The sequence below is a fragment of the Pantherophis guttatus genome, chromosome 2 (genome assembly GCF_059756535.1).
Source record: "Pantherophis guttatus breed Tessera chromosome 2, ASM5975653v1, whole genome shotgun sequence".
In the NCBI taxonomy this organism is placed as follows: Eukaryota; Metazoa; Chordata; class Lepidosauria; order Squamata; family Colubridae; genus Pantherophis; species Pantherophis guttatus.
Genome location: NC_142064.1, coordinates 174,166,965 through 174,192,497, shown reverse-complemented (window position 1 = coordinate 174,192,497; position 25,533 = coordinate 174,166,965). Strand labels below are relative to the sequence as shown.

The following is a 25,533-nucleotide window of genomic DNA, read 5'->3' as shown; positions in this document are numbered from 1 at the left end:
TATTACAGTAAAGGTGCATTTACTGTAGAGGTAAAGAGGAAAATATTTTTGCCAGTTTGTCCCATTTTAATCAATAATATTAATGGTGCAGTCATTTGAAGCAAATGGTTAGTATTGTAGAATATTAGAATATAGTATTCAAACTATTGGGGTTTTAGGATGCAGAGAGAATGAATGGAAACAAAATAGAAATATAAAGCAAAACATAAGATATCCACAGCTGAGCCATTGATTTTTTTAAATATTTGATTTATATGCTGCCCTTCTCCGAAGACTCAGGGCGGCTTACAATGCGTTAAGCAATAGCCTTCATACTTTTGTATATTTATACAAAGTCAGCTTATTGCCCCCACAATCTGGGTCCTCATTTTACCTACCTTAGAAAGGATGGAAGGCTGAGTCAACCTTGAGCCTGGTGAGATTTGAACTTGCAGTAATTGCAGGCAGCTGATGTTAATAACAGTTAATAACAGTGCTTTACTCTGCTGCGCCACCAGGGATTTTAGATTGATAAATGCGATGAGTTGCCATGATTCAAATATCTAGACTCAATATCTTTAAAATAAATTATTACAATAAGTCAGGATCACTAGAACAATTCCCCACAATTATAAAGTAATTTAATTAAAAGCTGTTTTAGTGCTGTGTTATCCCATTTCTCGTTTCAGAGGTTTAGGGATGCAATTAGGGTTAAATTTCTTTTGGAAGAAGGTCATTAGAAGGTAATTGATATGCTGCAATATTTCATCTTATTAAAAATATATGAGCAATTGCTACCTTGGATGCACTGATTGTTATGGTTTTGACACCCTAGGAAAACCATGCCATTAGCAATCACACCACCACAAAAAGGATTTTAAGAAATTTGATCCCCCCCCCACCCCCACTTCTGAATATGGTGCCTTACTTAGTTTTTTGATCTATGGAACCATCTTGTCTGCAATGGACTTCCAGGGAAGAAATTGTGAACTGAATGGTGATGGAATGAAAAGCTGGGGAGTAGATCTTCGTAATTCCTTTCTGGACAAGGAAAGGATTTAAGATTGCCCACAAGTGCTCCAAACAGGTATTCTCACAAGAAGATCACAAGACAGAAATCTCTGGTGCATTTAGAACTCTGGGAGACTAGGGAATAACCATCTTGCTCAAACCATGATTGGTTTGAAAGGATACTGGGTTTGCATACTTCTTTTTTCCAATCATTTTTGGAATAATTTATTGTTAACTGCTTTTTGGCTATTAGGAACCTGTGGATTGATAAGTGTGAAGACACTACGTAAGTTTTCTTCAATTCTTAGCAAAAGGAATTTTAAGTACAAGTTTAAAGACTTTTTTAAAAATGTGGAAGGGAATAAACAGCAAAAGAGTTACTTAGAACTTTGATTTTTGGAAAGTTACAAACAGATTAAGGGTCCATGAGGATTTGAAATTAATTTTGGGATTAATTAAAATAATTCTTCCCATAGGGCAATACTTTAGTTTTGAATTCATGTAAAAAAAAAAAAATAGGATGAGACTTTGAAGGTTGGACACTAGAGGGAACTAGAAGGAATGAAAAATTAAAATTAAAGAAGAATAGCACTTAAATTTGATTTATTAATTCAGAATGGAGCAAAATATTTTAAGACTGAACATTTTTTTAACTGTAGACCCGGAGGTTAATAGTGCTAACCTCTAGACTGTGTTTAAAAGATGTTATGGAAGAGGAAGAGGAATATTTTTTACCGGAGAAGTCTGAGACTGAAAAAGTTACAGTCTATAAGAATAAGAAAAAGAGGTTACACTAGACTAAAATTGTTTATTCTTGTGATAAAATGGGGCATCATTTTTTTGTATATTCATTTTCTTTTTCTTTACAATTTTTCTTTCTTTTCTATTTTTTTTCCTTTTCTGAAACTTCTGTTTCTCTTTTTCTTTTAGTTTGCTTTTTATAATTGTGATTGCAATTTTTAATAAAATTACTATTAAAAATCTCTAGTCTACTTATATCAGTCAATCTTTATTACAGTAAGATCAAGGAACATTCTTGACATAATATACAGGTAGTCCTTGACTTATAACCATAATTGAGTCCAAAATTTCTGTTGCTAAGTGAAACAGTTGTTAAATGAATTTTACCCACTTAACCACCTTTCTTGCTACAGTTTTTAAGTGAATTATTGCAGTTGTTAAGGTAGTAACATGGTCACTAATCTGGCTTTCCCATTTACTTACTTTGTCAAAAAGTTGCAAAAGGTGATCACATGACTCCAGGGCACTTCAACCGTCATAAATATGAATCAGTTGCCAAGTGTCTGAATTTTGATCACATGACCATAGAATTGTTGCAACAGTCACAAGTATGAAAAACAGTTATAAGTCATTTTTTTCAGTGCTGTTGTAACTTCACATGGTCACTAAATGAAGTGTTGTAAATCAAGGACTACCTGTACTTTTACTCCTTTTAATCTTGGACTTATAGTCAAGGTAAAATATATGTCCCAGGCAGGTAGTGTTCCCACATATAGGCACTTTTCTTACCTAACATTTTGCAAATTATTTTAGTTAATATATAATGATCGATGGCAAGCTGACATATTGCACAGTGAAGCACCAGCTTCCAGTTTCAGCTTTATTTATAAGAATGCCATAGGGCAGGACTCCCCAATGGCCATGGCCCACTATTGGGCCTTCAGCCATTCAGAACCAGGCTGTGGAAGTGGCGGGCGAGCGCATGCCCACATGCTTCATTTGTATGAGGGGCTGGAGCCCCCACCCACCGCTCGTGCAAATTGCACTTGCCCGCCATTCGCATGAAACCATCTACTCTCCCCCCCCCACCTCAGTCTGCAAAGCCAGAAAGGTTGGGGAATTTTGCCATAGGGCTCAAAAGTAGAAATATTTTGTGATTAGCCATGCCCATATTGGAAGCCATTTTGTTAACAGATAAACCTTCACAGTAACCTCTGTAGACCACAGGTGACATAGTCTTAAAATACAAATTATTTCCACCAGCTTAAAAACATTGATTATTGCTACAGTACAGGGAACACAAACTCTGGCATACTTATTCAAAAATATGTCCTTTCTTTATTAATCTCAAATAAACCTGTATACAATTACAGCCTAAATGCACCATAGAAACAGGGAGGAGGGGAACATTTTGTGCAGTTGTTTAGAACATGAGAAATTTAGAGATTAAAAGCATTTTGTGATATGGTCACAAAATAAATCCAGTTTCCTTTAAGGATGCTAAAATCCTTAACAGTATTTATCTCTAACATTATTTCCTGTGATTGCAGTTAGTATCTAATCCATAGAACCATTGGTTCTAGGGTTGGAAGGGACCTTGGATGTCTTCTAATCCAATCCCCTGCCCAAGGCAAGGAGTCCATCCAGGACAACTGGTTGTCTAATCCTGTCTTGAAAACACCCACAACTCTAGAACGCAAGCTGTTCTTCAAATATCCTTTATAAAAACTCTGGCTAGTTAATAGTAAATATTGAGGATTAGTCATAAGTAAGATCAGAAATCCCCAAACATTTGGCAACTGAGTACATTTTGAGAATCATCTGATACCTTCATTCATCTCAAGTACTGAAAATTTCCCTAAAAGCCCAAGTATTATATATAGTTTACATAAGACTTGGAATGTATGACATTTTGTATTTTTAGTACTTAGTCTATCAAAATATAAAATACAAACAAAAATGAAAATAATGGGAAAATAGGTGAGGAAAAGGGGAAGAAGAGAAAGTGTAGGATAAAAGGGAAAAGAAAAGGAAAAGCATTGACTTCTGATTCTTTTTGGCACAGTAGAAGAAGATAATAACATATAACCTCAACTTTTTATTTTTATATAATAATATATATTAGCTGTTTCTATAACAAACCTACCTAATCATCAAAACCCAAAATCACGTTTCATTTTTTTTCCATCGCAAGCACAAAGTCCAAAAGTAGTTTCCAAGTAGAAACAAAATTAATTGTATTTTCTTTGATCAAAGCAATCAATTTTACCATCCCTGCTACTTTTGGAGCCATTTGTCTATTGTGGGATTCAAGGTATTCTTCCATTTCTATGCATAAAGTATTCTAGCTGCTGTCAACATATATAACCACTTGAACATTTTTTTTGCCCAAATTTACCATCACGGTGTGTGGTTGTTCTAGTTGTGTGTCCTCTCTCCTGCTTACTTTTGCATCTACAATAGTATCCAGTTACTATAGAATCAAAACAGCCATTAACATCTTGTCCCACACCTTCTTGCAAGTCAACCTGTTATGGTACTTCTTAAATCATGATCTCCAGGGACGGGTTTCAAATCCTGTCACTACTGGTTTGCTCATGTGCGCGCGCATGCTCGTGCGGGCGGCGCTTCTGCGCATGCACAGAAGCGTGCAGGTGGGTGAGCGGAGCCTCCCGCAGCCGCCGCTACCGGTTCGCCCGATCCAGTGCGAACCAATAGCAATCCACCACTGATGATCTCCAATCTTAGTAGAATATGTACTAGAGTCCCTTTTTGTATGTGAGATCTCTCCATGACAGAATCAACCGCTTGTTTGTTTCTTAGTTAGATTTATATCCCATCATTCCACAAGAAATTCAAAGGGACATGCATATCACTCTCCTTCAATGAACTTGAACCAATCCTAGTTCTTAACTTTAATCACTACCCTATCCAGGTAATCCTTGATTTACAACAGTTCATTTAGTGAACATTCAAAGTTACAGTGGCACTGAAGAATTTGACTTATGACCATTTTTCACAGTTACAACCTTTGCAGCATCCCGATGATCATGTGATCAAAATTCAGATGCTTGGCAACTGGTTCATATTTATGATGATTGCAGTGTCCTGGAGTCATGTGATCACTATTTGTGACCTTCTGACGAGCAAAGTCAATGGGGAAGCCAGATTCACTTCACAACATCTTACTAACTTAACAAATGCAATGATGCACTTAACAGCTGTGGCAAGAAAAGTCATAAAATGGGGCAAACTCACTTAACAAATGTTTCACATACCAACAGAAATTTTGGGTTCAACTGTGGTCATAACTCAAGGACTACCTGTACTACAATGGCACTGTAACACTGCTACTCAATGTTCACAATGAATAGGGTGTATAATATTAATTGTGGTTAAAACTTGTGCACAAACAATGTGGAGTGCTGAACAAATGCTATGCTGGCATGGAATTCAAAATTCTAGTTCAAAAAATCTGATAGGCATAAAGCGGGGAAAGCTGGATTTAGGTAGTAGCTAATTTTTGTTTTAAAATGTGAGCAGCTAGATGGCAGCATGACTTCATTTCCTGGTGGTTATGCAACTTCATTGCCCTCAGGTTATTTCATTATTACTTCTCTCTAGACTTCATACATCAGCCAGTTTTCTATTGAGAGAAAGAGACAGTTAAGCATGTGAAACAGACCAGCAATCAAGAAAAACACGATGAGCAAATGAGAGTGATTGAGAGATCAATACAGCAAAAGCTTAATGCAGTAATGAGTGAGAGATGCAACTAAGTGGGAGAAAGAATAGATGGATGGATGGATGGATGGATGGATGGATGGATGATAGATAGATAGATAGATAGATAGATAGATAGATAGATAGATAGATAGATAGATAGATAGATAGATAGATAGATAGAATGAATTAGACATGTGAGCAAAATAACAAAGATAAGCAAGTGAGAGTGAATGTTGGAAGGGACAGAGTGAAAAAGCAAGTGACAGAGATAGTCTGCCGGTTATCCTTGGGATCAGTGGTTGCTTCTTGGTAAAATAGAAGAGATTTGTTGGGAAGAATTTGTTCCTTAGGTTGGAGTAATGAAACCCACACTTTTTGTTTGGAGTAAAATCTTACTTTATTAAATGCACAGTATTGGAGGCAAGCAACAACTCAACCTACCTAGTTGAAAATGAAAGCTTAACATGCATACAGAGTCAAGTTGCAAATTCATGATATATGAAGGAACGTTTTACAAAGGTTGAGTGTTCTACAAAGGCTAATATAATTCATTTTACTAGCTTATCACTAATTCTTGCTTCTATCCATTGTCTAGCTAGCTTATCATACATCCTTGTTTGTTCCCAGTTCAAGCAACTGCAACTGGACTTTGAGAGTTGGGGAAGCACAGCTTTGCTCAGGCTAATTGTAACCATTCTTCCTTCATATTTTTTACTATGCTTTATAGGTAAGCCTCCACTTACCACAACCATGGGTCTAGCCATCTATAAAAACCCACCTCTTACCCTAGTCATCCCACAATAGGGAGAACAATTGGTGAATATTGTCAACCTGGCAGAAAATCTATCACTCACCGTACCTTATCGTATCCTGCAGTAAACTGTCAGGATGTCACACACGACCCTCATTACCAAAGGTACAGTAGGAATTGACTATTAGGACAGAGCAAATTATGCTGGCATTGATCCATGCAGTTCAGAGACTAGAAGGAAATATATTAAACTGGACAACTTGAAATGCCCAGAAACTGGTGCAGCTTTTAGCTCTAGTAGGTTACAAGATATTTAAACATATCAAATTATTGATCATGATACCTGATTTATCTAGAGTTTGGTAACAGATAATGGAACTATTACCAAGTTTGTTTCTTGAAGTGCTTCCTGGAGATACCTGGTTTTTAATTAAGGATATTATCTAGAGAACCTCTTTAGAGTAGGAAAGTTATCTAAAACTACATTCCAGAGACTTGGTTGTGGAACCAACAAGAATGGTTTTGATTAACTAATATGCATGTTCTAATGTGGTGAATCCCTATATTCTGATTCAGATCAGGAGTGAACTTAGAACACCTGATAAATTCATCCTGTGCCTGGAAGCCTGGAAGTGTCAACTGTTATATTTTGTTTTTCAATATACATTCAAACGTTAAATACTTCTTTATGGTATGTTACAGTTACAGTACTTATTTAGGTTATGTGGAATAAAAATGCAATTAACTAAAATCTTCATGTTCCATAAAACTGGAATGGAACTTTGGGGAGCATAATTATATTGTTCTATGACAGAGCTGTTAAACACTCTAGTTTTATAGCACAGTCTCTCCCAATACTGCTTATTTCCAAATAAATAGAACACTTTTACTTAGGTGTTCGCTCTATTGAAGTAAGATTTAGTTCTAAGTAAATATATGTGAGAATACATTGATTTGGCATGAACCTTTGTTACATAAAGATACATACTCTTTAAATCAACTCACAGGTTATTTGAATGCCCTTTTTTGTCAAATGTGAAGTAAAAACTAAAAGATTAATTTAAAAATACTACCAAAGAATATCAAAGAATGAACTACTCTATTAAACTATTGAGAAAGAAATAGTTTCAGAATATGCATAGGAAAGCATAAGGAGAGCAAACCCTGACTATAAAAAAATCAAGTGACTTGCATATTTCCCATGCAAAATTATGAAAACATTCATACAGTGGGTATTTTGAAAGTAAATTTGCTTCCCCCCCCTCAAAATCAACAGCAATGTATCTTACTGCTGAACTGCTATCTATGCAGAGAGAAAAACATAATAGCATATTTAAACTAATATAATTACTCCCTTTCAATATTATTATTGTTTTGATTTGCATTGTTTTCTAAAGACCTCCTAAAAAAAGAATAGACTGATGATTACTGGCATTTGAGAGTAGATTAGAGCAGAGAGTAACAAGTTTAGTTCTGTACAACCTCCTTTCTTTTGGGTTTGCCTTGACATCAATCTTCCCCCAAGTGTGTCGTTTCTTGAATTCCCCAGTCTGCAAGACCACTGCAGAGAATTTTGGAAGCTAAAGTCTACAGATCTGCAAGCACCCAAGTTGGCAACTAGTGCTTCACAGTGTTGCTGCTTCTTTTTCTGTCTTGATAATATATTTAAACATGCACCTCCAAAAACTGCATCTTGCATTCCCCACTCCACTTTCACTACCACCTTGCAATTGAGCTTGAGAAGCAGCTTAATGAGTGCTTGTGCATGTGAGGTGGAAGAAGCGGGATATGTAAATGGTAGGGGAATGCTAGGGCAGTTCTCAAGAATGGAACATGTGTGTGACCCTAGAGGCTAAAAGTTATATAATTAAGGAAGGGGCGGGGGGGAAACCTGCGCTTCTTAAAATCTTTAATATTTCACATACAACTAAAACTCAAGCTGATGAGTGGCTTTTTGGGCAGCCTGACCACTTCAAGTTCTAAAAGTTTTCTCCTGGTTTTTATACAAGGAATCATACTTTCTGAGTTTTGTTTGGGGAATTTTCCTGAAACTAATGTGTTCATTGCCTTGACTATTATCATGCGACATTCATGAATAATTAGGATTGTAGCCGCACCATTTTAAAAACACTGGGTATATGCTCTTTGTCAGAGTGCCCCATTATTATAGGCGACTGGAGGGCAGGAATTGACAATGTTTCTATGGACCAAAGTGCCTACTATATTAGTTCATTAATTTAACGTGTCTAATTTTTTGTTATTTATGAAGAAACTACAGGAAAGTATACCTGTTGCTCTGCCCCAAGTTTTATTATGCGAACTATGAGAAATATGGATCAGCTGCAGAGAAGGAACTATTTAATCATACAATTATCTATACATTTTGATATGGGCAAATATGGAATTGTGCATCACAATATGAATGATAAGAATATGCTAACTTCTGTCTGGTTACTAAGCATCTTCAGTACATAACTGATTATATAAATCCTGTATCAGGAGCACACAACTAAAAGAATTGTTTCAGCAGATCAATTTCTTTTTGCAAATCCACCTATTTTGAGCAGAACACACAGCAGATGCCCATGTTCCATTGGGATACATGATCCCACAGTCCTTGTTCTCATCCTTGCTTGGCTCTCCTCGATTCCAAAAACTAGAAAGAAAATAACAGAATATTTAATATTAACATGTAATTATCTATATTCTTATGAATATGCTATATTATTCATGCATTCTACCTTGAGATTATGACCTAGTGTTTCTCCTGCAGGGCGCCCACGGCAGTCATGCCTGGGTAGTGACACGGCTGTTATCCAATGACCGAGTCTTCTGGAATCTTTAGCACCGCCCCTTCCTGCTATGACCCAGTTTTTCGACTCGGTCTGTTCCATAACAGTCGTGTCTGTAGCTTCTCCAAAGCCTCTGCAAAAATTTTGTTCTAATTTCACCACCTGGATTGAGATCGCAATAGCGGAGCTGCCTTTGAAACTGCCGGGTTTCCACCCACGCGCACGAGCTCGCCTAGCTTGCTCCGCCGCGTTGCTGCCCCTTTCGGCTTGGAAACGGGGGCTGGAGCGCTCAGCAGCAGCGCCTCTTCTATCGGCCTGGATCGGCGCGCCCTTTGAAATTCCCGCCGATTCGAACAGCTGAGAGGCGCGAGAAGGGATTCCGCGCCGCTTTTTTTCGCCGCTTCGGAGCCGGCTACCTTCTTATCCCCGGGGCGATCTCCACCTCAGCGGACAGGCGCGGCTTGCTTTTTCGCGCCTTTTTGCCTCAACCAGGCAGCCACCTCGCCTTCCAACAGCGGCATCCAGGTACTGACGGCCCTATCTTCCGCCTGTGGTCCTGGTTAGCGCGAAGTTACATTCCGCGCCTAATAGTTCTCGCGCACAAGCCGTAAGGCTAGCGAGAAGAAGGGTTATTCCCTTGGGGCTTAGAACTCATTGGGCGCCATTTTAAGAGAGATTTGGGACGAGATGGCTGACAGACCCAAATCTAAGGGCAGAGGAAAACGCTGCCAGCAGGAGGACCCTGGGGAGGGTACCTCCACGGGCCACAGAAGCAAGATCAGGGCCCCAGCCCCCCAATCCTCGGCCCCCCATAAATCCTCTGCCAGCTCCAGAGACGAGGACAGGTGCCACAAGGCCATGGAGAAGGCCTTCGAGAGGGCTCATTCCAAGGCCGTTCAAGGCTCCTCTACAGCTCCTCCTTCTGATCACCCTGAACAATCTGGAATTTCTAGGGCCTTGTCTCCTGACAGGTCTGTCCAAGGTGATGTCATAGATACAGCTGAGGTGGCTTCGGTTTTTCCTTCTGACACTGGGCACAACCAAGACCAGGCCCAGTGCTCCCCAGATCCTGTTCAGGTCCCTCCTGCCTCACCTTCTCCTTCTACTGGACCTCAGGTTTCTCTTGGGCCTCACGATTTGCCCCCGGATATGCGGTCATCCCTGGCCGATCTTATCTCGGAAGCCATTCGCCAGGGCATTGCTCAAGGCCTCCAGCAACATCCTGCTCTGGCTCAGGTTTCGGCGGCTCCTAAGAGATCGGATAGGGCCATCTCTCGGTCTCCTGCCCCCCATTCTAATGAGGAATCTGTCGCTGAGGTCTCTGATCACGACTCCGCTAGTCAGGATTCGGTGTCAGAAGAAGGGGAATTGCCTGAGCAAGACCTGTCAGAGGACGAAGGGCTTGAGCCAGACCAGCCAGCCTTTGTGGGCCTCTTCAAGCCCCACATGTTTCGATCTTTACTGTACAAAGCCAAGACCACCACCCGACTCGGCATTGAGACTTCTTCTTCTTCCAACCCTCCTGGGCCAGCTGATCCTACATCTGTCCTTTTTCAGGAACCCAAGGTGCAATCGGATACTATTCCGGCTCCCAAACTTTTTTCGGAAGTCTTAAAACGCCAGTGGTCTTCTCCCAGCACCGGTCCGATTCCTAACAACTTGGACCGTAAGTTCTACAACATGGCTTCAGATTTTTCCGATCTGCTACAAGTTCCAGTTGTCGATACTCCAGTTGTGGCTTTATCTTCTACCTCTCTCCCAACGGGACCTTCGGAGGAATATTTGCGGCCTGAAGAGAAGAAGGCTGAAAGAACCCTCATCAAAGGCCACCAAGCATCTGCTTGGTCCATCCAAGCTTCCTCCGCTGCATCGTTCTTTAACAGGGCCTCTATCCTGTGGTTACGCCAGCTGCAAGACCGTCTTCCGGCTTCCGACCATCACGCCCATCAAGATATAAATAAAATAATTGCAGCAACCGAGTTCTCCGCAGATGCTACGCTTAATGCGGCCAGATTCTCAGCCAAGGCCATCGGCACCTCCATCACGTCGAGACGCCTCCTATGGCTCCGGAATTGGCAGGCGGACGCCAGGAATAAGTGGCGTCTCGCTTCGTCTCCTTATGCAGCCGACAAGTTATTCGGTTCCCCGCTGGATCCACTGTTAATCGAGACAAAGGACCACCGTAAGATCCTTCCTTCTGCGTCTCGTCGTTCTGAGACCCGACCTCAGGGCTCCTTTCGTCGTTCTTCCTTTCGAGGCTCCGATCCCAACTTCTTCCAGCACCGCTCTCACCGTTCCTTCTCCTCCAGACCTTCACAACCTTCCGGAGACCAGGTCAGACAGGGACCCCGGTTTACATCGAGGTCCTCATATCGTGGCGGGAGGGGTCGCCCCTTTAGAAGGTTCCGCTAGAGATCTACTAGCTTCCTCTATTGGAGGTAGATTATCCCATTTTTCCAACCAGTGGGATTTATCGGTTTCTGACTCCTGGGTCAGGGACACAGTTAAATTAGGCCTTAAGCTCGAATTTCAGTCTTCCCCTCCCAATCACTATTTCCGTTGCCCCGTATCTCTGGACCCTGTTAAAAGGGCTAGGTTTTCTCAGGCCATCCACCATCTTCTCGCCATCAAGGCCATTCAGCCTGTACCTTCCCACGAACGTGGCCGGGGTTTTTATTCCCGCCTATTTTTGGTCCCCAAAACATCAGGGGATTGGAGGGCTATCCTTGATTTGAAATCTCTCAATCGGCACATTAGATACCGCCGTTTTAAAATGCAGTCACTCCACACTATTCTGCTCTGTATTAGAAAGGATGACCTTATGTCCTCCATTGACTTAACGGAGGCCTACCTCCACATCCCCATTTTCCCGGCCCATCGCAAGTACCTCAGGTTTTCGTATAACGGTCAGCATTTTCAATATGCTGCCTTGCCCTTTGGCCTTTCCTCTGCCCCTAGGGTATTTACTAAGGTTATGGCAGCCCTAATGGCCCACATTAGTTCTATTCCCATTCGCATACTTTTTTACTTGGATGACATCCTCATCCTCTCTAAGTCTCTACCTTCGGCCCGAGAGGATGTTGCCTTGGTCGTCTCCACCTTACAAAAGCATGGCTTTTCCATTAATTGGTCCAAGAGCCATCTATCACCTTCTACATCCTTACAACACCTAGGGGCGGTTATTAATTCAACCTCTCTCCAAGTTACCCTGTCACCCGAGCGCCAGGCTAGTCTCTCCGTCATGGCTTCCAAGTTTCGGAGGCGGGGCTCCGCCTCTCTCCTGGACCTCTCTAGCCTCTTGGGTAAGATGGTTTCCACTTACGACATCGTGCCGTGGTCTCGCCTCCACAGCAGGGAGCTGCAGTGGCTGCTTCTTCCTTACCAAAGGCGCTTCACCAACACCTCGGCCTCCAGAATTGTCCTTCCTCCACTGGTTCTAGACTCTCTACGTTGGTGGACGTCGTCGGCCGTTTCCCTGGGCTCTTCGTTCGGAGACCAGCACAGGATTGTGGTCACTACAGATGCCAGCCTCTCGGGCTGGGGGGCTCATCTCGACTCGCACCTGGCTCAGGGTCTCTGGTCTCAAGCAGAACGAGCCATGAATATCAACCTTCTAGAATTGCGAGCTATTCGTCTAGCCCTCCTCGAATTCGAGCCTCATGTCCTGGGTCGGGACGTCCTCATCCTGACGGACAATGTCTCGGCCAAGGCTCATGTCAACCGACAAGGGGGGACTCGGTCTCGGTCCCTCATGGCGGAATCTCTTCGGCTGGGGCTCTGGGCGGAGACCCATCTGTCGTCGCTTCAGGCCGAGCATATATCCGGATCTGCCAACACTCAAGCGGACTCTCTCAGTCGCTCCCTCATCGATCCGGCCGAATGGAGCCTGCATCCCCTCCTGTTCGAAGATCTGTGCACCCGGTTCGGCCTCCCATCAGTGGACCTGTTTGCGGCCCCCGGCAACCAGCAGCTTCCCCGCTTCTTCTCTCGGTTTCCATGTCAGGGAGCGGAGGCGGTGGATGCACTCCGAAGTCCTTGGCCGCAGAATCAACTGCTCTACACTTTTCCTCCTCTACCCCTAATTTCCAAGGTCGTGCGAAAAATCGTAGCGGAGCGAGCGGAGATTCTCCTTTTGGCCCCACACTGGCCTCGCCAACCGTGGTTTGCCGATCTTCTGGGCCTGTCAGTAACTCCCCACTGGAGGATTCCCGACGATCGGATAACGCTCCACCAAGGCCCCCTGCTCCATCCGGATCCCCGGTCCTACCAACTGACCGCATGGCGGCTGAGCGGCTCCTCTTAGCGAAGGCCCAGGTTCCCCCGGACGCTATTCCCATCATCCAGGCCGCCCGCCGTCCATCGACGCTCCGGATCTACGGCTCCACCTGGCGCGTGTTTTCATCCTGGTGTCACAAGAAAGGGATCTCTCCTATGGACGTGACTATCCCTCATCTGCTGGACTTCCTTCACCAGGGCTACATTGCGGGTCTAGCTCCTAACACCCTACGGAGACAGGTGGCCGCCTTATCATCAATTCTGTCATGTTCGTCCTCCTCGCCCATTTCTGCTGATCCTCTCATTCGATCCTTTTTGAGAGGTGCTACCAATCTCCGTCCTCCCACGGTTCACCGGTTCCCTTCTTGGGATCTGAACAAAGTTCTTAGTGCCCTAACGGGTCCTCCGTTTGAACCCTTACGGGAAGTTGGTCTGAAGTTTTTGTCGTTCAAAGTTTCGTTCCTGGTTGCAGTAACCTCCGCTAGGCGGATTTCTGAACTCGCTGCTCTGTCAGTCCGCTCTGACCTCTGCATTTTCCATACAGACAGGGTAGTTCTTCGCCTCGACCCTGCGTTTGTGCCAAAGATCAACACCATTTTTCACCGGTCGCAAGAGCTTACACTTCCTAACTTCTGCCCTTCCCCTCGCCGTCCCCAGGAGTTCCTATGGCATAAGCTGGATGTCCGCAGGGCTCTCAAAATCTATGTGGCTCGTACGGCCACTTTCCGGAGGTCAGAGGCCCTCTTCCTCTCCTTTCAACCTGCAACTATGGGTTCCCGTGTCTCCTCTGTTACCATTGGACGGTGGATCAGAGCTACCATTGCGCTGGCCTACGAGGCACAGTCGCTGCCGGTACCTCCGAATATTACGGCTCACTCTACACGGAGCGCCTCCACCTCCGCTGCCTGGTCCACGCAGGCGCCTTTGGACGAGATTTGCCGGGCCGCTACTTGGTCGTCGGTCTCTCCTTTCATTCGGCACTACCGCCTGGATGTCTACGCCTCGGCAGACGCAGCATTCGGCAGGAGAGTTCTGCAGCAGGTCCGGCCTCTCCCTCCCTAGGAGACATCATGCTTTGGTATGTCCCAGGCATGACTGCCGTGGGCGCCCTGCAGGAGAATGGGCATTGTACTTACCTGATACGCCTCTTCTCTGTCCTGGCGCCCACGGCAGTCAGCCCCACCCGTTCCGGCCGTCCCTGGGTTCCGGGGGTGGGAATTTGTTACCTTTTTATTTTGTTTCTACAGACACTCCGGTCTTCTGGACAGCCTCGCCTCAAAACTGGATCATAGCAGGAAGGGGCAGTGCTAAAGATTCCAGAAGACTCGGTCATTGGATAACAGCCGTGTCACTACCCAGGCATGACTGCCGTGGGCGCCAGGACAGAGAAGAGGCATATCAGGTAAGTACAACGCCCATTTTAATCTTCCTCTTAAAATAATTATTAGCATGGTATTAATGACATATGGAATAGAATATAAGTTGTATCTTCTATATGGATGAGTTTGCTAATTATGTAGCTCATGTGGCCAGAGTCCCTCTTTCTGCTCTGCAGTTCTGGGGAGGAGAGGGGATATGCAGCAACTAAGAAGTATTGTCCACTTTTTTCTCAAGAGTTAAAGTGACAGAAGAGAAGTATGGACACAGACATCTGGCATTTACAAATTTTGACCTGGTTTCTAAAATCAAGCAAAAATGGTCAACACATGAGAAATTTGGTGAATGTGATGTACACAAACTTACTGAACCTCATCTAACTGAAAGATAGGGTTTATTTTACTGGGAAATGGATTTTATCAATTATGGGGAAGAATAGAATAGAAATAGGAATAGGAATGGAATGGAATGGAATGGAATGGAATGGAATGGAATGGAATGGAATGGAATGGAATGGAATGGAATGGAATGGAATAGAATAGAATAGAATAGAATAGAATAGAATAGAATAGAATAGAATAGAATAGCTTTATTGGCTAAGTGTGATTGGACACAAGGAATTTGTCTTTGGTGCATATGCTTTCAGTGCACATAAAAAGACAAGATACATTTGTCAAGAATCATAAGGTACAACACTTAATGATAGTCATAGGGTAAAAATAAGCAATCAAACCATACTAGGAAACAATATCTATATAAATCGTAAGGATATAAGCAACCAAGTTACAGTCATGCAGTCATAAGTGGGAGGAGATGGGTGATAGGAACAATGAGAAGACTAATAATAATAGTAATGCAGCCTTAGTGAATAGTTTGACAGTGTTGAGGGAATTATTTGTTTAGCAGAATTATGGCATTCGGGGAAAAACTGTGAGGGCATCCTAGACCAAGTCAAATCCAAAAACACTAGAGAAATATTGGAAGCTTGGCATTCAGACAAATCAGCTGTCAATAAACACATAGAAATAAAGGCACAATATAAAGCTAAGAAGGAAAAAAGGGGGGGGGGCAAACATATCCACTCCAGCAACCAACATCCACAAAAGCATGGATTAACACTGACAAACAAGCAGAAAACCATACCCTAATCAACCACACCCCACCAACACACACACACACACACACACACACACACACACACACACACAAGGAACAAGTCTCATTAGCACTGGATGATGTTTCCAGTTGGTTAATGAAATCTCTGCAAGCAAATAATCAAACTCAGAGAGCACCAATGAGTTCACCATGTTTGATCTGCAGTCATTTTGTGGTTTCTTTCTACTCTAAGATTGTTCAAACAGACTAGAGATGATGTTCATTTGAACCCAAAGATACAAACTCATTCAAAGGAAACAGATATTTTGGTATTCCCATTCCATTTCAGTCAGTCTCAATATTTCACCCGGACTTGTTATTTTGTCTTCACTGTTTCCTGGTGGAACACGTCTTTTCTGGGTCAAGAAGACTATACCAAATAGCTATGTCATCTTGCTACCTGTGGGCATTTTGCCATCTTTGCTGAGCAACTAGTATATTAATTATTTTCCTATTGTTTTGAATATTTCTAAAGGCCCACTTATTATAATTCTGGGCACTTGTCACCAACCAGGACTCATTCTGAGCTTTAGCTTTCACACACCATCTCTGCAGTTCCATATCACTCATATTCTCCCTTCCATCTCCTTTATATATCCTTTTTTTTAAAAAAAAATTGTGTAGCCCCAAGTTTTCTGCTGTCCTACATTTTTTCCTCATAGGAATTATGTGCAAATATATTTTCAAATTTTCTTTTTTTAGAAGCTCACACATATTTTGAGCTCTTTTTCTTCATAAATTTCCAAATCTGTGAAATCCTATTAATTTTTCCCCCTGAGCTTATTAAAATTTGTTTTCTGAAACATGGGGCTTAAAAAAGAAAGAAAAGAAAAACATCCAAAATATGCTCACCTTGTACTGATTAGCATACCACTGTCTTTCCACTTCCACGCTCCTTCTAAATCACTCATACCCAGCCAATAGTCAACTTCATTGAGGTTATTTGTCAGAAAACCCTGAAACAAAAAAGTATAGGCCAATCAGCTTGACATAAATACTTGGGAAAATTCAGGAAAAGGTAAATGTAGGATTTGTGAGTACCTAAAAATGAACAAAGTGATTACTATAAACCAGAATAAATTTGTCAAAAACAGATCATATCAGAGGCACCTTATATCCCTCTTTGATAAAGTGACTAAACATGTGGACATAGTAAGGCATTTGACAAAGTAGAACACAGATTATTTCTTGATAAGGTGGAAAAATATGGGATAGACAATACCACCACCAGATGTATTCACAATTGGCTGACCAACCACATCCAGCATTCCTTAATGGAATTACATCAACATGGAAGGAAACATGCAGTGGGGTACCTCAAGGTTCTGTCTTGGGCTCAGTGCTCTTCAACATCTTCATAAATGATCTGGACAAGGGGATAGAAGGGATCTCATCAGATTTGCAAATGCTACCAAGCTGGGGGGGGGGAATTGCTAACACTTTGGAAGACAGACTCAAGATTCAGAAAGATCTTGACAGACTTGAGCATTGGGTTCTATCCAACAAGATGCAGTTCAGTGGCTAGAGAGGTAAGTTCTGCACTTAGGCTGGAAAAACACCTGCCAAAAAGCCAATGCAATCCTGGGCTGCATCAACAGAGAGATAACATCAAGATCAGAGGTGGGTTTCAGCAGGTTCTGACCAGTTCTGGAGAACTAGTAGTGGAAATTTTGAGTAGTTCAGAGAACCGGTAGTGGAAAATTTGAGTAGTTCTGAGAACCGGTAAATACCACCTCTGACAGGCCCCATCCCCATCTATTCTCTGCCTCCTGAGTCCCAGCTGATTGGGAGGAAATGGAGATTTTGCAGTAACCTTCCCCTGGAGTGGGGAGGGAATGGAGATTTTACAATATCCTTCCCCTGCCACACCCACCAAGCCACGCCCACCAAGCCATGCCATGCTCACCAAGCCACACCCATAGAACCAGTAGTAAAAAATTTTGAAACTCACCACTGATCATGATCACCAGAAGTGATAATGGTGCTTTATACTGCAAGAGGGGATTGCAATATAGGGGATTGACTCCAAAGCACCAAAGGGCAGAACAAGAAGTAATGGATGGAAGCTTTTTAAAGAGAAGTAAGGATAAATTTTCTAACAGTGAGAACAATTAATGAATGGAATTAGCTAGCCTCCCTGAGTTCTGGGTGCTCTGTCACTGAAGTTTTCAAAACAGACTGGACAACCATTTTACCATGATGGTATAATCAGGGAGTTGCACTAGAAGAGTTCTGAAGTCCCTTCCACCCTATGGTTCACTGTTTTATGTTCTATTACTATATTGACCGAATAACAACAAAAAAATCCTAAGATTATTAAAATAAAAGAGAACTTGAAACAGAATAAAGCCAGCAACAGAATAAAGTAATATAAAACTGGGTAGCAGCAAATGAAGAACTTTAAGGAAAAAAAGGTTTTTCGGTGTCTATTAAAATGTCTACAAATAGGTGCCAAACATGACTCTTTGGATGCCACCTTTGTGAAAGCCTACTAAAAATTCACTCAGGGCATAAATGGATGCTTCTCAAAATGAATAGCAAGTATAGATGTTCGTATTAAAGATATATGGGAGATAGCAAATGAAACAACCCCAGAACATACCATACTGCTGGAACAAACCATATATGGATGAGACAAGAGAACCTGGAAATGATGGAATGCTACTAAAGTAGCAGACCTAATGAGAGAGGATAGATGAAATATATGAGAGAAGAACAACAGGAAGTGCAGCCAACAGCTGAAGCTGGAACATCACTACAACCCACTCCATTACAGAATCACAGAAGCTGGAGAAGTACCAGGGCCTGAAGAAGGAACTAGAGAGGATGTGGAAAGTAAAAAGCCAATGTGGTCCCAGTGTAATAGGAATGCTTGGGGCTGTGACTTCTAAATTCGGAGAATGGCTTCAGCAGAACCCAGGAACATCAGAGGTCTCTGTCCAGAAAAGTTCAGTGTTAGGAACTGCTAATTTTTTTTAAATCTGATTTCTTACCAGAATCAGCTATATAGGAGGACTTACCTGTTCATCATCAGATGAAATGCTAACCAGATATGCGTTACGATTAATACAATTCAACAAAGCATTAGTCCAGTTTGTCTTTTCAGTTGAAAAGTAATAACAATATTTCCTTTGATGCTTCCAACGGTAGGGGCATGAATGATCAATTGTGATTTTTCCCCAGCTGCAGACAGATTCTACAAGCAAATATGATAGAAGCCTCTATTAGTCTGCAATAGTGTTTAGAAATAGCTGAGATCACATAGGCATATGAAATTACAGTTTAAGTGGGCAGCACACATACAGTACTGTGCAAAAGTCTTAGGCCACTTCCCGTTTTGTCATTTTAGAAAAGTTTTAATGACTCTCCATGATTATTTTTTGGTCTTGAATACCACATCTTTAACATCCCATTTGTTTGTTGATTTCCTTTGAGAGTGGCCTTGCTGATGCAAAAGTATGCTTTTATGTCTGTCAAATTCTGTGATCTTTGATATTTTGACTGGAATGATATAATTGAAAATTGGTCTTATTAGCAAGCTTCCAATGTATTACAGTCGTACATCCTGTGTTTGTACTGTATGTAATGCTCAAGCACAAACCTGGTGTAATAGAACTTTTTGCACAGCAGTCATTTTGGCATCAAATAGTAGGATACATACTGGTGTTAACAATAATAGTACTTAGGGTTCCATTCCATTTATGTTTATGGGAGCCAGATGAGTGCTGTTGCTCAAGTGTAAGGGACGTCACACTAAATACTTGCCACTGTAGTCTATAGAAGCTGTTTTTCTGCTTTTTCCTGTTTTTGAATACTGTATACAAATTTCGTGCATTTCTGGTTGTGTTTTAATAAGGAAACTGAGACATGTACTTCTTTTTACAGCTTTGAAATACATCATGGACAGCATCATGTGGAAGCTTCAGTTTCCTGAAAAAGCCCAAACCCCTCCCCACAAAGGACCTATAAATAATGTATGAAAAGAGTAGTGCTAAGCAACTCTGCTCTCTATATTCCTAAAGGCCTTGTCTAGGAACCTTCACTTCCTCTAAGTGTAGATTTCAGATGTTCAGAACAGAACCTGGACAGGATGGTTCTTCCCCAATACAATGTTAAACAGCAAGGGAAACTTTGTGACTGAAAATATGTTTGTTATATGCATTTTCCTTGGCTTCCTGACTATTTCTGATATTCACATTTTCCAACCAGGATGACCCACTTGCCATTTAGAAGAATACAGATGTAGAACTTTTTTTAGAGGTGTCTTACCTAAAATGTCCTCAGTTTCAGTGAACCTGTTACTTGAATATTGTTCAGCCATCAACTGTGTTGTTTTAACATAATCCAGGTCTTTCATCACTAAAAGACAAATCAAAATGCTGTCGGATATGTCATGTCATGAGAATAAGTCATCTATTGCTCAGGTCTCTAACATGGTGGTCAAGAATTCCTGAGCTGCCTCCAATTCTGGGCTAAGCAAAATCAGATTGAAATCCCCCAACATAAGCCTGGGAAACTCCACCATCAGAATCAAGTATCTTTAGTAGGGAGATTGCTCAGTAGCAGAGAGTTTTATATATACAAGTAGCAATTCCATCTGATCTCTATGGCCCAACTTCCCAAACAGAGTTCTAAATCCAGTTATCTGTGAAACAGAGACCTGGAAGCCTCCAGAGTCTCCTGGATGACAGAGATCATACCCCTATTTCTACCTCAGAGTCTTGGCTAATGTCATACCTGAAAAGTGGGCCACATTTCTGAGAAGCCAGCTCCCTTCTGCATCCAGCCAGATCTCAGTGATATATTCCAAATTCACACTGTCATCCATGATTATATTGTATCATGGATAATGATAGCCTTATTACAGACCAACCTGACATCCAACAGTAGCCTGTGAAACCAGCGGCCACTAAAGCTATGAAGACCAGGCTTCAAGGACAGAATATATATGGTCTTTAGCAGCTGGGGTGTCAAGTTTCGAGGTTGTCTCAAATAAATTGCATTTCAAACAAAGTCTTTGAAGAAAAACTCCTATTTATTAAGCACGGCATTCTAAACCCGACTCCATCGAAGCCAACATTGACTTCCAGCCCCCAAACCCTCCCTTTCCGTTCCCCACTCCCCTGCACTCATTGGCCATCTTCCAAGTCATTCTACCCCTAATCTACTCCAGCTCAAAGGAATTTCCCCCCTCCCATCCCATCTCCTAGGGGATATTATCTCCAGGGAAAATAAGTAGGTGAAAAGTCAACGTCCCTTTCCAGACGCTTCTCCTTCTTATGTCAGCACTAGAGTAAATGCAGCTTGAAGTGCTGACATGGGGTCTATTAGCAATTTCACCCTAAAATTGCTGTCTAGTTTATCTTTGGTCTCCTTTACAAGATAATTAAAGATATAAATATTAAACAGATACAGTGAGCTACCTTTCATGAACTTCTTTGAGTAGTTTAGTTTAGGTTTTGGTTCTGTAGTTCCTCTAAAATTGCTAAGTCCAATGAAGAAAGATGAGACAAAATATGGACTAATGTCAATTATATTTTGTAGGCAATCTTTTATTATGATGACCATCCAAATTTGTGGTCCAAACACTGATGCAACAGAGGAAGTTGACCAGTTTTCTGGTCAAATTCAATTTGAAATTGACACGGTGTACTGCTTATGATTGGCACTGGAATGCCAAATTTGGAAATACTAAGGCGAAAAATGTAATTGAATTGTGTGATCTGGGAAACAAATGAAGGAGAAGAGCCACTTATCCATGTTTGCCAATCCAATGCTTTCTTCAATGCTAACACAGTTTTATTGTAACTGAAATGATGCCTATTTACATGGATATCACCAGATAGAAAACTCAAAAATCAAATTGACTACATTATTAATAAAAGAAAGTAGAAGAGCTTAATTATAACAACAAATATGTGGCTATACACTCCTGGGAACAGATCATGAACTGCTCTTGAGCAAGTTCCAATTCAAATTAAAGCAAAAGAACAAAGCCAATCAGTTTCCCCTATATGATCTGAAGCGTATTCCCATCATTTTCTAAGCAATCATCAGGAATCACTTTGAAGTCCTGAACCTAATTAATATGAAAGCAGAGTAAGTATGGAATGAAGTCAAAGATGTTGTTAAGGATGCACATGTAAAGAGACTGCCAAAGGTCACAAAACAAAATAAACTGGATGTCAGAACAAACAATAAAATTCGCCAAGAATAAAAGAGAAGCCAACCCCAAGAACTGCAAAGATCTCAGGAATGATCTATAAAGTCACCAAAGATGTAGAAAGACATGGGGAAACAAGCAAACCTGTCCCCCAAAAATCTACAAATTCAAAAGAAGGTTATGATTTCAAATTGGTATGTTAAAGAATATCATTGGACACAGAGTAACTAATTTAATCAAACAAAGAAGGAAGGATTATACTGTAAACTAGATATGTCAAAATCCAAGATATTTTAGTTTAGAAGATATTTCCTTCTTTTAAAAAAACTTCTAGTACTAGAAGATGAAAGTAGATCAGTGGTTATGCTTGATTATGCACACAAACAGCAACTAGAGACAGAACCATAGCAGAAAGAAGTTGAATATACTTATAGACCAAGAGTGACTATGGCCCTTAGCAGTTTGGGCCCTGCAGCTGATGAGATCCATTAGCAACTTCATATTAAAAGTGCCATCTAGTTTGGGTTTTGTGCCATTCACAAGATAATTAAAGACATACAGTATAAATATTTAAAGCAGAGTGCTTACTTTTTGCAAACTTCTCTGAGTTGTTTAGGTTTAAGTTCTCTATCTTCTCTGAAATTTCTGAGTCTGAAGAAGAAAATGAGACAAAATGTGGCATTTTTGTTTTTTACTGCAATCCAAAATAATCTTTGTTTAGAAATTGTGCAGCATTAAAAGGTAGATCAGTGGTTATGCTTGATTATGCACACAAATAGCAACTAGAGACAGAACCATAGCAAAAAGAAGTTGAATATACTTATAGACCAAGAGTGACTATGGCCCTTAGCAGTTTGGGCCCTGCAGCTGATGAGATCCATTAGCAACTTCATATTAAAAGTGCCATCTAGTTTGGGTTTTGTGCCATTCGCAAGATAATTAAAGACATACAGTATAAATATTTAAAGCAGAGTGCTTACTTTTTGCAAACTTCTCTGAGTTGCTTAGGTTTAAGTTCTCTATCTTCTCTGAAATTTCTGAGTCTGAAGAAGAAAATGAGACAAAATGTGGCATTTTTGTTTTTTACTGCAATCCAAAATAATCTTTGTTTAGAAATTGTGCAGCATTAAAATTATCATTATAGATGTTAAGCTAAGCCACACAATCCTATGAAAAACCACAGTTCCTTTTGAGAGCTGCAGACAGGTGCCACATTCATAGCCTTATATGCACTGAAGTACCATTTTGGATCTGAAACTAAAGCACCTCCCAATTTTATTTAATACTAACAAGATTTAATCAAAATTATATAAAACTTATAATAAATACAACAGATTTGCTTAAGAACTTTAAAATTAAGTAATTTCAGTACTGAACTTGATTAAGTTCTATTACAATCTTTGTTGTTCAGAATTCCTTTTAAATTTCTTTCAGCAACTCATCAAATTTTGACCATCAGATAATGCATTCCACGAAGATTTACATTACATAAGCTTTACTTCTTCTATATTGTATTGATAGATATATTATAACCTTTGATTGTAATGTTGTATTGTTCAATTTTTGAGACCTCTCTAATTCCTCATGACCCATTAATCAGAACTGTCTGTGAGTAATTGAGTTCTTGTAAGCTCATGTTTATGTCATCTGTAATAATTTCCAACCACCTTGTCTTCTGTTAGTTTTTTTTTCTATGGCATTCAATTTTTCTAAGCCTCGAGCCTCTACTCCAATTACTTAAGCTGTGCACGTCCAAATTAGGCTGTAGAATTTCCAATGAGCACTCTGATTTTACTTCGTCTAATATTAAATGATTTGTTCTTTTTGTGATACAAAGTGTTGTCAGCAATTTTCTCCATCCCCACAATTCAAAGGCAATTAGTTTTCTTTGTTCAGCCTTTATGGAGGTACAGCTTTCAGAACCATAAGTTCACCTGGAAAATCAAGGCCTTGAGAATATGAACGTTATTCGTCAGTATGGCGTCTCTGTCCTTTAAAACTATGTCTAATTCTCTCATAATCTTTCTCCTATGTAACAGATATCTCTCTATCCCAGGCTATAATTACCATCATTATCATTTTTTCAGTATAGGAAGATAAAATCTGTTAACTACCACAATTTCTTCTCCAAACTATTTGCATTGGATATTTTTATTGAGAAGTAGACTGGCTTTTGCATTATTTATTTCACCTTTATCCAAAGATACCTTAAGTTTTTCCTGTTTCTAATAATCATTCCCAAATTAAATTGTTATAATTTAATATAATGCCCCATATTCTGTTCCGAATAAACATGTTATTGTTACTTATTAGTCATCACACAAATTCTTCAGTAGCCAGATGAAGGGGCTTAGTATATCCATGTTTTAAGGACTAGCAACAATTGTTTATGGTCTGCACAGTTATAAGCCTCTGCTTAATTAATATGGCAAAAATTTGACAGCTTTTCCCCATCTCAGTTCTGACTATGCTGCCTCATAGTCAGGGAAGGGGAAGTGTTCTTCCTGAAGGCAGAAATAAAGAATACTGAGAGTGTATGTATTATACCTACATACTGAGTATTATACAAGCCTACATAGCATGTAGGTATATGTGAAGTCCCTGCCGGGTCACCCAAGGTTTCCAGTAAAACATCCAGGTATCCAGTTAAAACGAGCAGGCCATCTTGGGTAGGAGCAATATTGAAAATTGTGGGAGAAAGATAATCACTTTAGCAATGAGAAAAAGATATTTTATACTGTGCAGGAGATGTCAGTAGTAAACCACTCCTATACCTAACCAAGAAAAAAATGGACAGACAATGTAAACATAATAGTAGACCTGCAACTTCCCAAACAATGAGCTGACTGAGAATTCTGGGGAGCAAATGGCCGATATTAAGTGACTGGAATGGATGGAATACTTCTTACTGACTGGGAAGTATGCATTTTTGCCAGTAGAAAATATTTGTTTTTTCTCCAGTTGAAAACCAATGAGCCATTTTGAAAATCTACATTTTTAATCAAGTATTTTAAAAACAATTGAGACAGTTAAAGCTGGGGAATGAGCAGGTTAAAGTCAAGAATCAGTCACTAGTAGCAGTTTTAAGAACACCTGGTTAAGAGACCACCTGGCTGCCTGAGTATAAACATTTTATATCTCTTCCTATTGAGGAGATCCAATGGTCATTGCATAGAGAAGCTAATATGTACATTTATGGTAGCTCACTGTTCAAGGAATTCTTCACTGCTACAAGTTCTCAGTTCTCATCCTTGGAATTCCTAACAATACTATTGATACCAGGAATCACTTACATTTCTCCAGGACCAAGAAAAAGAAAGTAATCCATGTTGCAAAACCTATGGCTACTAGGACATAGAGAATGGGTATGTGAAGCTTTCTAGAGTTATTCTCTTTTGCAGGTTTACAGATGGAAGGAGCTGTGGAAGAGAAGATTAAAAACAAGGTTTACTTTACACCAATTAATTTTGTGGAGCACAAAGATGCAAATTTATGTAGACAAGCTTGTGCTTGTAACCTAAAATGGGACATGTTTCTTGAACTAAATAAAAGGTTGACTTTCT

General features: G+C 40.7%; 1 protein-coding gene across 2 annotated transcripts in view; it reads right to left on the bottom strand.

Moving 5' to 3' along the window:
• Positions 1-5,829: 5,829 nt before the first annotated feature.
• Positions 5,830-25,533, bottom strand: part of LOC117658903 (CD209 antigen-like protein A) — a 29,638-nt gene continuing 9,934 nt past the window's right edge. For both annotated transcript variants that reach the window (XM_060688607.2, XM_060688608.2), the window contains exons 4-10: positions 25,264-25,389; positions 22,951-23,013; positions 22,559-22,621; positions 20,077-20,166; positions 18,828-19,003; positions 16,660-16,763; positions 5,830-8,864 (exon numbers count right to left, since the gene is read on the bottom strand). In XM_060688607.2, the coding sequence (XP_060544590.2) occupies positions 8,732-8,864; positions 16,660-16,763; positions 18,828-19,003; positions 20,077-20,166; positions 22,559-22,621; positions 22,951-23,013; positions 25,264-25,389 (755 nt within the window). In that variant the 3' untranslated portion in view covers positions 5,830-8,731. The remainder of the gene's footprint in view (positions 8,865-16,659; positions 16,764-18,827; positions 19,004-20,076; positions 20,167-22,558; positions 22,622-22,950; positions 23,014-25,263; positions 25,390-25,533) is intronic.